The 12,865-nt window shown below is 41.2% G+C and overlaps 2 protein-coding genes across 3 annotated transcripts; both read right to left on the reverse strand.

The window, feature by feature from the left end:
- Window positions 1–3,861: 3,861 nt before the first annotated feature.
- ch25hl1.1 (cholesterol 25-hydroxylase like 1, tandem duplicate 1) lies at window positions 3,862–4,963 on the reverse strand. Its single transcript, XM_004553170.3, has one exon. It carries the CDS (start codon window positions 4,935–4,937, stop codon window positions 4,098–4,100), a length of 840 nt encoding a protein of 279 aa, XP_004553227.2. The 5' UTR covers window positions 4,938–4,963; the 3' UTR covers window positions 3,862–4,097.
- Window positions 4,964–7,441: 2,478 nt separating this feature from the next.
- On the reverse strand, window positions 7,442–12,564 carry si:dkey-24l11.2 (uncharacterized). Of its 2 annotated transcripts, XM_076885785.1 has the most exons (13): window positions 12,398–12,564; window positions 11,358–11,401; window positions 10,654–11,214; window positions 10,057–10,116; window positions 9,891–9,943; window positions 9,662–9,806; window positions 9,224–9,564; window positions 8,899–9,127; window positions 8,698–8,812; window positions 8,413–8,524; window positions 8,200–8,311; window positions 7,816–7,928; window positions 7,442–7,621 (listed from the first exon to the last, which is right to left on the reverse strand). In XM_076885785.1, exons 3-13 carry the CDS (start codon window positions 11,200–11,202, stop codon window positions 7,552–7,554), a joined length of 1,899 nt encoding a protein of 632 aa, XP_076741900.1. In that variant the 5' UTR covers window positions 11,203–11,214; window positions 11,358–11,401; window positions 12,398–12,564; the 3' UTR covers window positions 7,442–7,551. The 2 variants fall into 2 exon arrangements, with proteins under 2 accessions (XP_076741900.1, XP_004553225.2); XM_004553168.2 differs by lacking the exon at window positions 11,358–11,401.
- Window positions 12,565–12,865: the final 301 nt, after the last annotated feature.

Consider the following 12,865-nt stretch of genomic DNA (forward strand, 5'->3'; position numbering starts at 1 on the left):
TAAGGAGTTGGCACTGTGTCTTTGTGGGCCTAGAGACAGCATATCCTCCAGAGAACTAAGGAAAAGAGAATCTAACTATTGAACTTTTTTGTTTGATTTTCTTCCTCTTTGAAACTCAAAGAGGCCACCCAAGCACATGAGAAAGCACATGATGTCCTCTATTTAGTACATCTGGACTTAGTAGGGTAGCTCAAATAAGTCAGACACTTCACACCTCCTCTATTCACCCTGCTCACTCCCCCCCACCCCCAACAACAGCATCCAATACACACTCAACACAAGGCTCCAGCCTGTCTCTCTCAACCACCCAGGTTAGGAGGGAACTGAGGAGGATTAATGGCAAGAAGGCAGCGGGTCCAGGTGGCATCAGCTCGAGGGTCGTCAGGTCCTGCGCGGACCAACTGTGTGGGGTGATGGAGCACCTCTTCAACCTGAGCCTGAGGTTGGGAAGAGTCCCACAGCTCTGGAAAACCTGTGTTGTACCAGTGCCAAAGACTTCACGCCCCAAGGACCTCAACAGCTACAGGCCGGTGGCTCTGACATCCCACCTGATGAAGACCCTGGAGCGGTTGGTCCTGGCTCAGCTTCGGCGCCTAATAAGCTCATCACTGAACCCACTTCAGTTTGCCTACCAGCCTGGCATTGGAGCGGATGATGCCGTCATTCACCTCCTACATCGTTCCCTCGCTCACCTGGAGACCGCTGGAAGCACTGTGAGAATCATGTTCTTTGATTTCTCCAGTGCCTTCAACACCATTCTTCCCTCGGTTCTAAAGGACAAGCTGGTGAACTCTGGAGTGGACCATCACCTCACTACCTGGATCCTGGACTACCTCACCGACCGACCACAGTATGTGAGGACTCAGGGCTGTGTGTCGGACAGGGTCGTCTGCAGTACGGGGGCCCCACAGGGAACGGTTCTGGCTCCGTTCCTCTTCACCATCTACACTGCAGACTTCTCCCACAATTCCACCCAGTGCTTCCTGCAGAAGTTCTCTGATGACTCTGCAATAGTCGGCCTCATCACTGATGGGGACGACAAGGAGTACAGAGGTCTGACCCAAGACTTTGTGGACTGGTGCCAGCTGAACTACCTCCAGATCAACGCCAGTAAAACCAAGGAACTGGTGGTAGACTTCCGCAGGCACAAGCATTCTCCACTGCAACCACTGAACATCCAAGGTATGGACATTGAGGCTGTGGACAGCTACAGGTACCTTGGTGTTCATCTGAACAATAGACTGGACTGGACTCATAACTCAGACGCCCTCTACAGGAAAGGGCAGAGCAGGCTGTACCTGCTGCGGAGACTCAGGTCGTTTGGAGTGGAGGGCCCACTCCTGAAGAAATTCTATGACTCTGTTGTGGCTTCTGCTATCTTTTATGGCGTGGTCTGCTGGGGCGGCAGCATCTCTGCTGGGGACAGGAAGAGACTGAACAGGGTGATCCGAAGGGCCAGCTCTGTTCTAGGATGCCCTCTGGACCCAGTGGAGGTGGTGAGTGACAGGAGAACGGCGGCTAAGCTGTCATCCCTGATGGACAACATCTCCCACCCCATGCAGCAGACTGTGACAGCACTGAGCAGCTCCTTCAGTGGGAGACTGCGGCACCCACGGTGTGGGACGGAGAGATTTCGCAGGTCTTTCCTCCCCACTGCTGTCAGACTCCATAATAAAGACTTTAACTGATCAAGCACACACATCCATACATATGCAATAATACTAAGTGCAATAATCCTTTCTGTCATCGTTGTATTTTTACTCAGTTGTATATAGTATTTGTATTTGTATTCTATTTTTATCTTATTGTATATTTATTTTATTTTATTCTAGTGTATATAGTATTTTATTTTATTTTATTCTATTCTGTACAGTTGTGTACTGTATTTATTCTTATTGTATTCTAATTTTTGCCTCATAACTTTTGCACTGTCCACTTCCTGCTGTGACAAAACAAATTTCCCACGTGTGGGACTAATAAAGGTTATCTTATCTTATCTTATCTTACAAGATATATCGTGGCTTGCAAAAGTATTCGGCCCCCTTGAACTTTTCTACATTTTGTGACATTACAGCCACAAACATGAATCAATTTTAATTTGAATTCCACGTGAAAGACCAATACAAAGTGGTGTACACGTGAGAAGTGGAACGAAAATCATACGATTCCAAACATTTTTACAAATAACTGCAAATAGGAGTGAAAGATGGGGGTGAGATACATCAGGAATCTGATGCCCTCTTCTTTGCAATATTAATGAACAGGCTGGCAGATGAGGTCACTCAGGAGTCTCAGGACTATCGTGTTTGCAGACAGCATTGTGATTTGTAGTATAAGTAGGGAAAGGGTGGAAGAGACTGTGAAGAGGTGGAGGTATGCTATGGAGAGAGGAGGAATGAAGGTCAGTAGAAGTAAATGGGGGAAACATCCAAAGCAAAAGAGGTGAAGAAGAGAGTGTGGGCAGGGTGGAGCAGGTGGAGATAAGTGTTAGGGGTGATCTCTAACAGAGGGCTAGCAAGAAGGCTGAAAGGGAAGGTTTAGATCACATAACCTGACCAGTATTTCTATACCAGTGAAAGCCTACTTAAAATGCTTTATGTATGAGGGACAGGCAAGAGTTAAACAAGGCATGATGAGAAAGAACTGATCTGCCAGAAAGTCTATTTTATTAATGTGGAAACCGCTTACTATAGAGCAGGCAGGGTAGAGTGGATGGGGGTGACTGTCAAGGATGATTCATGACAGAAGGGTAACAGCAAGAGTGAAAGGCATTGTTTACAAGGTGGTAGTGAGACCTGCTATGATGTAAGGTGTCACTAACAAAAAGGAGGATGAGCTAGAGATGGCAGAGCTGAAAATATTCACTGGGAGTGACTGAGATGGACAAGATTAGAAATGAGTAGTCTGGAGACAAAGAGAGACAAGCCCTTATAGATTTGTATAGTGTATAGATTGGACAAAGGGTGTTGAATATGGAGCAGTAAGGTAAGAGGAAGAGATCAGAGAAGATTTATGAATGATGGGATGGTAAATGGCTCGCATTTGTTTAGCGCTTTACTTAGTCCCTAAGGACCCCAAAGCGCTTTACACTACATTCAGTCATTCACACACGGCAAGCTACATTGTAGCCACAGTTACACTGACAGAGGCGAGGCAGCCAAACACTGGTGCCGCCGGCCCCTCTGACCACCACCAGTAGGCAAACATGGGGTTATTATCTTGCCCAAGGATATCTGGCATGCAGCCAGGAGGCAGCCTGAGATCAAACCACTGACCTTCTGATTAGTGGCTGACCTGCTCTGCCATCTGAGCTACAGCCCCCTCCCTATGGTATGGGGTGTGACACAGGAGGGAGATGGAGGAAGATTATCCAGTTTGGCGATCCCTAGAAGAACACGTCAATGATTTTTTCCACAAAGTTCCACAAAAGGAATGCAGGAGTCCTTTTCCTTTTTTTAATGACTTAAAATTACTGGCATATTCAAATCAATATACCTTTAAGGAGTTAGAGCTCTGCGCTTTCAGGGATGGATTAGCCTGAATTCCCTCAGTCATGTTTTTTTCTTTCTTTCTTTTTTATGTCTTTAACTCAGCGTGACTAGTTTGACAAACAGTACATTTCTTGTTTATGAACTCTGTTTTCCCTTGTGAAGTTTGGAAGGCTGAGTAAGGCTCTTTCAAAGGTTTTAAATTATGTAAGACGATTACCAGAAAACCCAGACCCCTCCCTACAGGAAGTTTCTTGCAATTATAAGTGATTACTGGAGCTTCACCACAGTATTGAATGAGTGATTATATGCCAGCTTTTATTTACTTTTTATTCCATTTAATAATGAATGAAACAAAAGAGTCAGATTCTTTGTAAATAAAATGTTTTTTATTGAATTCAAAAATTCAACAAATTCATTTAACACGGTTCATTGAGAATATACACACACATATATATTTAGATATTTATATATATACACTGCCAAAGAGTGCGGAGACAGCAAGGGCCCCACATAGAGAAAGCAGTAATTAAAGGATTGGGCATTAAAAGAGTGTTGCAGTGCTAACAATGCCACATAAAAAAACAGGCTTTATTGACAGAACAGTTCTTATTTGCTTTTCAGTTCATTTTTTTTCTTCAAAGGGGCAGCAGTGCCAAAAATTCTGTCCCAGTGGCTGAAGAAAGGAGCATAGTTGGTGCTCGGCCTCTGGTGGTGCATGTCATGAGCTGGTGCTCCACCCAGCAGCCCCAAAGGCACCAGGTGGTTCAAGGTCCACGGCAAGTCATAGCCTATGTGGTCTTCAACAGACATCCAGATGCTAAAAACTGTAATGCACCATGTGGTCAGCGGGTGACAGTTTAGAAGAATTGGATCACAATTGCTCCAGAATCCCACCGTCATCAGCTCTGGGATGCTGAGCCGCTCACTTGACCATGAGAAAGGTGCTATGTATTCATGGTGGACTGCATGGATCCAGCGGTAAAGCTGAGGATGCTTATGATGAATGAAATGCCAAATAAAGTACTGAGTGTCAAAGAGGAGCAGTACAGCCAGCATATCAATAAACAGTTCATATACTGTGGGAGCATCTCGTGGCAGTGGTGGTGCAGGCATAATGAAAATACTGATTATTACAGCTGGTAAAACAAAGAAGATGTGGTTATAAAAAGTGACCATGAAGTTGTCACCCATCATTTTCAAAGTTGGCTTCCTGTTTGGTTGGATCTTGTACTGATGGAATAAAGGCACCTTTTCTCCCAAGAGGTCCAGCACAGAAAAAGGTAAGCTGAAGAAAAAATAGCTAGAAAAGGCGAGTAGGACGGGGAAAAATGGGGATGAGATGAGAGGCATATAGTGAAAAAGTAAATAATCCCAGAATGGCTGCAGAAGAGGGTCTGAGCTCCTGCAAGGCAAGAACTGCAGGTAAGGTTCAGCGATGTTCAGCATCTTGGTGTGATACCAATGAAGGCCGCTTGTGATGCAAGTCTTATGATCCAAGACAAGGTTCTGCCTTATATAGAGGTGTTTAACTGGAGGGGCTTTGCTCGCAGTCACACCACCACCTCGCCCCGCCCCCCGCCCCCCCCCCCCCCCCCCCCCCCCAGCAGCTTAATGTACAAAAAATGCCATGTCAATGCCAAAGGGAACACCAACGGTTCAATGAATGCAAGAAAAGAAAGCAAAACAGCTTTTTGTAAATGTTCCAAGCTTTTTGGTGTCCCAGTTTGGAGAATATCTCCTCATCTCACAATAAGCTGATTGTTTTCTTTGTTGACAATACAACATATAATGGTGTCATCTCATTTAGAGGAAAACAATCAGAATATCGGAGTATTTCTCTGCTTTTTTCTGCCTTTCTGTTGCTGATACATTAAAAAAAAAGATGACTAAAGCTGTGTATACCTCTTTATTGGTCACTTTGCATCATCCTATTATGCTGGTCAACAATAACATGTCTGATGAAATATATGCACCATATACTCTACTGTATATGAAATTATTATTATTATTATTATTATTATTATTATTATTATTATTTATGGTGTCGACTTGAACCTTAAACACATAACCGTAGCGTTTACGCGAATAAAGTAATGTAATTTCTTTTTAACAAAATAAATATGTGCGCAATATTCTAAGTCTCCTGTTTTCCTCCTCACACCCAGGTGGTTCATTCAAACAGTACATCCAGTGCCATTTGGCGCTTTTTGGTGATTTAAGCGCTCTTTGACCCACATCTGCAAATTGGACAGGGAAGGAGTCAAGCCTGTAACATTTCCTCAGGTCAGCGTCCGTCTTTCGAGATTGAGAGTTAATTTGAAAATGGTCCGACTCTGTAATGAGTTTTACAGGATCACAAAGCTTGTGAATGATGATGTAGTGACTGCCAGGTTAGGATCGATCTTTTCAAAGATCAGTTTTCTTTTTCTTCAGATGTGCTATTGTTTTTTGTTTGTTTAACAAAATTAATTCTGAAGACAAAAATCAGGCAAGTGTTTGACTCACAGTAGGAATATTTCAAGGATTTTTTTTTGGCTGTCTTGATGTTCGGAAACGGACTTATTTCTCTTTTGTTTAGTTCGTTGTATATTTCTCTCTTACACTCATTAATGGCTCAGTGAAAAGCTGGAGTGTTATCTGTGCGCAGCGATTAATTGAGAAATGTGTAAACATACATGTAAATATAGCATATAAAGGAAAGCAGAGTTCACTCCTAAGGAGATTAAAAGTTAATCATATTTATTCTAGTTTTCTATCCAGGTATGCTTTTACTGCATTGCCTGAACAATGAAGTTGTTGCCATTCGGACTCTTTTCAGATGGTGTTGCATGCTGGAGCCAAATCCGATTTCATTAATTTCGACAAGATCTTAAACGCCAGTGGCTGAAATACAGCTGCAAACCAGGACACAGCCTCCGCCGTGTTTTACAGACGGCTGTAGACACTCACCGCCACTCTTCTGTCCTCATTTATACATATTAAAGACAATTTGAACCGAAGATTTCAAAGTTTGATTAATCACCATCAGACCTGTTGCCACTGATTTTCAGTCCAGTTCTTGTGTAGTTTTCCCACACCTCAGTCTTTTGCCTCTCCCATGCAGTGGTGATGAGCTTAAAGACACTCCACACCATGGCGATCCTATGTCAAGTTTTCAGCTAATAGCCAATGTTGGTGTAAAAATACAATTTTATGCCTAGCTGTGTCATCTTTGTCTTTTATTGGTAGAGCCAATTTAATAAATTGGAAGAAAAAAATGTTTTTTGCTACAGGCTGCTAGTAACAAAGTGCCTAACACTTTTTCCAAAAGACATCTAATTCCCTTAAAGGTAGTTTTTATATATTTGAATGATTCATGTCGATATTAATATTGCTTAAAAAATTAAAACTAACAACTCAAAAATGTATTCCTCTGTAAATGGACGGGACTGAAATTAAATGAAAAAGAGGGGAATGTCCAAAGTATGGAGAGCTGTTTCCCCAATATCACCTTAAAATTACAAGAAAGTCTGCCTCCTTGAAAGTACAAATTTAAAAAAAATGTGGGATGACTTGAGACTTTTGCAGTCCTCTGTGCATTTTGGCTGTAGATTGCTGTTACAAGAGGATCAACAGGGTCAGCTAGATTAGACTAACTAGGTTAAGTTTAGTGTTTAATCTGTGTAATGAGACCAACTGACCTCCATACACTTTAAGTCACTGGGTCAATCCTGCTAATGCTGCCCTTTCTTTGCCAGATGACCTCTGAAAATAAGATTCTAATCTTAAGGAACATTTAATACTGCACTAACTAATATAATATTGCAAATACCAGGACACTTCAATGTAATTTAATGTTCTGTAAACTGACCTTATGGCTTAAAGGAGCACAAAGTCCTCTAACTGAAATCATATTTGATCTAAGAGTTTAAATACCACATTGTAATAATATTAACGGTTCTGACACCAAATGATCTCAAACACAGAATTTATTGTGGAAAAGGACAGTTTCATTGAAATAATGATTTGTGTATCGTAATGATTTGTGATAAAAGAATGCAATGAGGCTCTTCTTCACCAACTACTTCTTCTCAGCGGCTGCCTTCCTCGAAACCGTTTTGTTGGAGTTGCCATATTTCTGTCGATCATTTCTGAAGAGAAAGGAGAATAAAACCTTAATTTTTTAAAATCAGAGATTTTTTTTAAAAAAAAAAAAAAAAAAAAAAAAAAAAAAAGAAAGAAAGAAAGAAAGAAAGAAAGAAAGAAAGAAATAAAAAAGAAAAACTAATCCCATAAAATTTTAATTATTAGTTCCCAGGATATGAACCTTAATGTAATTAAGTACCTGCTCATTTTGACTTTGTTTCTACACCCCTGTCCTCCCTCCCAGTGGCTGGTGTACGTGCCTCTCGTCATCATGCCTCCACAGCTGACGCATGGCTTTCCATTGCCATATGGCTGCAAGAGCAAACACAGTTTGGATGACATTTTGTTATCATTTAGAGCCGTAATCTACCATGCATTTATATTCCCAGATGTAAGCAAATACATTTTTAATGAAAAATAATTAATTTGCAACTCAAACAGAGCCTTTCCTGTTATACATGCACTGATACTTTACCTTGGTTATTAGACTTTATATTAGACTTTCAATGAGCAGACTGTAAGGTTTACACTAATATACAGACTGACAAGTAAGATTTAATGAAATTTCAAATCTATAGTCCACCTGTTCTTTAGCACAGAAACCACAAATCATGCGCGTGGCGAGTTCCATGGGGTGGTCCTGGTTCTCATCATGGCACACATCGCAGGGGTAGGTCCGACCACAGCAGGGAAACCTGAAAAAATGGGTACAAATCTTTCACCGACTCCCACGTGCATTTATTAAACCTCTTGTACAGACACATAAGAAAGAGAAAGGTCAGAGGGAGGACAATACCTTAGCCAGCGGTGGCTTTGTTTGAAATGTTTGCATGTTCCTTTTTCTGGCAGTGGCTTCCCTTTTTGCACAGCAGGATCTCTTAATGTCTTGTAACTGACACCACTTGACCCTGCACAAAATGAGAAAGCAAAACAGACACAGTAGTTTAGCCCTTGTGGTCTGATGAGGCATAAGTTTATTTCAGTATCTATAAATGCTCATGCTTAATCGAGTAGCTTTCGTTTTTTAAACTGTTGACATATCCTTATATTGTAATGATGTCATATGTAGATGAGCTCTGACCTGTTTTATTGGTGCGAGGCTGAATGTAGTGAAATTTAGTGCTCTCAGCCAGGATGCTGAGTTTGGTGTGGCAGTTTTCACAATTGAACTCCTTTGTTTGTCCATAGGCAAGGTTCTGATGGAAAAAAACATTTGTTTTCGGTTGCATGAAATTTCACAGCGCAGCTGTTCTGGTATGTTAAGCATAACATGTTTCGTCACCTGCATTGGGCCCTCTTGGGAACAGCTCAGGCAGCCCACAGTGAGTTCACACTCCTGAAGTACTAGGTCCACAGCTGTAGTGTTTTGGAGATCCAAGTAACCCAGGATATCACTGTAATGGTGAAGCATGCAGGGTCTGAATGCTGCACTTATGCTTGTGGTACAGTTTTCACACTGAGCCGAGCAGGGGGTCCTTCCAGTGAGTGTCAGGTCTGCAGTCACCTTACACCTGTAAACAGAGTTAGAATGTTAGAACTGTGGATGGGCTCTCACTCTGAAAAAACAAAACAAAAAACAGTGTCTGATGCTTTCTTATCTTCATTACCTGTTACACTGAAGAGAAACAGTAATTTGCGGGGCGACTACAGTGGCGGTGTTCTCTCCCAGCATCAATCCCAGCAGCTTTACCTCTGTGCCTCGGCGAGGGTCGCTGATCTTAATGTTCTCCACCAGATGACTCGTCTCCTCTTTCTCTGTCCCTTCATCACCACCTAGATTCTCCTGCTGCACCAACTTCCCTTCCTCCTGTGTCATTTCAATATCCTCATCTCTGTCTGCAGCAGCAGCATCAGACGCAGGCTCAGATGTTTCAGACACAGTTACCTGGAGCTCCTGATAGGGTATAAACTGCAGTCCAGCTTTTTCTAAATCAATGTCTTTTTTCAACTGCAAAAAAAAAAAAGAGCAAGAGAGAAAGAGATCTTGCAGGTCATTTTGATATATATACTGAGCTTGAAACACAATGATTAGACTTCAATCTCACCTGCCGGGCTCCTTCAGTAAACAGCCTCTCCAAGCTGCGATCCAGCCAGCGAAGAAAAGGCCTGAAAAGCAGCTCTACCTTTCCCATGAGCTGATTGGTCGCATGCTTGGCTTGAAGCCACTCCAACGATGCTTGCTGTACATGCCTATTTAGCAAAAGATTTTGTAGAGATGACTGCAACAGCTATCAATGCAATAAACACATAGAAATGAACCACAACTGCGTTTACCTCGCCATTACAGAAGGCAGATCCTGGTCCAGGGGTATATCCAAAGTAAAAATCTAAGAAAAATAAATAAATATCAAAATGATGACAAACTGTTCTTTCCATGACAATCATTCTTAGTGTGGAATATTAGAGGAACTGTGGTTTAAGAAGAAGCAGCGGTCTTTACCTCTTGTGGGTAATTGTCTGGAAAGCTCACCATGATGTCAATTTCTTTCAGATCAAAAGGCTGTAAGTTAAAATGCAACATCAGAATAAATTTCCAGGTAAGACTGCAATGAACTGCTATGTTCATTTTTTCAACCTAATAATATTACCAAAGTATTAAAGTTAGCTCATTAATAATTGTGAATTGTAGCCTAAATTATGATCAGACTGGACTTTTAGGTCTTACAGCAGTTGGTAGCTTACAGACAATTTAAAGTAGTACAACTGTAAATATTTATATACATGCTTAAATAAATAAATCTTTAACTCTTTCGCATTACAACAATTCAAGCTTAGTGTTTCAGTTTAACACTGGGCCTGAATTATCTTGCACCAATTACCAACTGAATTAAAATTTACTGTGTGAGCTTTCATATTGCCTTATGAATAGAAACAAACTTCAGTATTTGTTACTCTGTGACATCACTGGTCTTCTGTGTTGCTCTCAATTAAGGAGAGAACTTGCTTACAAATTAAAACAGAGTTGTACTGTATTAAGAGAAGTGATGTGTATATGGGTTTTCCCACTAAGCTCTTGAAGAACAAATGAAGTGTTTACCCAGTCTGGATCTGTGGCCTCTACAGTTGCACGGTAATAAGTAACTTTCCCATCACTACGTTCCTGAATAATCAGCTGATCTTTGGGAAAACGCTTCTTCAGCTGACCGATCTCTGTGTCTTGTAGCTGTTTGGCGATATCCTCTGTCATGTCACTCAGCTTCACCTCCTGAAGGACGCTGGGGTGAGGCACTAGTTGAATTCTCTGTTCAGCTCTCGTCTGATTGCCTGGAACAGGCTGGTCATCCAGTAGGGCTAACTGTGGTGGATGCCAGAACCGACATCTGTCTTCCATGGTGCAGTGTCCTGCGATGAAGTAGCGGCATGGCCGGCGGACAGGTGATGGCCTGTGGCCCACTGATGCAGCTGGGTAGGATGTGCTGACGGTTTCCTTCCCATGAGCTTTGCCATCATCTCTTACATGCAGAAATTTACACTTTTTCCCAAAGTTGCAATGACGTCCTTGAGAAAAGAAGCGGCACAGCTGCTGTGCTGGAGTTACTCCCTCTAAACCACCTTCTTCCATCCTCTCTTCCTCACTATTCACCATTGCTATTAATACCTGGATGAATAAAAACAAGTTTTAGACAGGCTTGGCCTATTCTACTAATACAAGCCTTCATTAAATTCAAGAAACAGATCATACAGTACTGTGAATTACAGGTGGGTGGATTGATATCAATAGTTTGTGCAAACACCACTCACTCCTTTCAAGCACCCTCGTCCCTGCTATGCTGTGATTTGTTGTCCTGCAGTCATGCGAGTGAGAATAGTCATCATGATTGTTACTTTGACATTCAAATAATATATTAGGCCTATTGTAACGTGTTAATTACTTGAGTTGACCGGAAAGAAATATCTCAGACATGAAATATGAAAATATCTGACTAAAATAACGCTTTTATGTTAATTTTCAAGGTTTTTTATTTTATTTTATTTAAACAGCACGTTAAAAACAAAACAAGTCGACACAAAGTCCTTTCCGGGCAACTTTGTTTACATTCCGGGTCTCAAAAGAAAAAAAATGTTTCAAAACGCTGTGAAATGTGTTTTGTTGTGTTAACTGACAGTGGAAAGCAAAAATCCCATCTTTATTTGTCATTAAAAAGCATTCAAATTAAGCATATGCATTAACTTCATTAATCCACACACGTTTCTCCCCTTCATAAGCTGGCTTCATGGGTATCAGTATTTGTGATACCGGCCTATTTTTACTTTGTATTGGAACACTGCCAAATTCTACAGTATCAGTGCCCTTTCGTTTAAATAAAATAAACTCTTTCAAGCCATGAAAGACGTGCTCATATACGCTATGGTGAGTTCTGAGCATGCGCAGTCCATTTGTAAATCGCAAACTGCGTCAGGGGATGGACTTTAACCAGTTTTATGTCAACTTGACCTATTTATTTTTTCTGTGAGCGTAAGAATGACAACGAAGTTAAATGCTTTTGCTGAAATTAGTTACACTTGACCTGACCGGTGTCTTTTGACCATCTCCACCACTTACAGCTATAACTAGAAATCACCCACCGTTAATGCGATATCATATCATATCATAAATAGCATATGGGCAGTATTTCTCTGTCATAATTACTAACTTAGCAGTAAAAAGCTAGTCAACATCGAAGATAATACAAAACTCAAACGCTCACGATTTAGCTAGCAAAGTTAGCTAAACTTTACGTACGACTGTACGCATGCTAATGTTTACTTTATAAAGGAGTTAATTAAAAAGACGAAATTACCTCGTTTATGCACGGAGTTTCTCGTAAAAGCTTGTCAAGCGTGATAACGACAAGTACCAGTCTTAAAAAAAAAACCCTCAAACAACCGTTTAAGGCTGCTACATATCAGGTGACTGCACGGTCAGCGATACGTGCTATAAAACGTCTTAACCGTGGACTGTAAAAACATCAGCGCAAGAGTTATGCGTCATAATATGCGACAAAAAGGCTTTTAATACTATTATTCCTCGAAACGTATTCGAATAATACATATAGGCTCCAAAATAATATGCACATATAAAAACTGGTGCCAGGGACGGTAAATAAAATATTTCTAGGTAGAACGAATTAAATAAAATCAAAGGAAACAAAAATAAACTTGAAAAAAATTGTCAGTAGCTGTTCTGGAGCCTTTGAGCACAGGAGAACAAAGCTAGCATGGATAATCCTGAACTGAGTGGCTAAAAATGAAATCCAAAACAGCTGTAC

This window comes from Maylandia zebra, linkage group LG7 (genome assembly GCF_041146795.1).
Source record: "Maylandia zebra isolate NMK-2024a linkage group LG7, Mzebra_GT3a, whole genome shotgun sequence".
In the NCBI taxonomy this organism is placed as follows: Eukaryota; Metazoa; Chordata; class Actinopteri; order Cichliformes; family Cichlidae; genus Maylandia; species Maylandia zebra.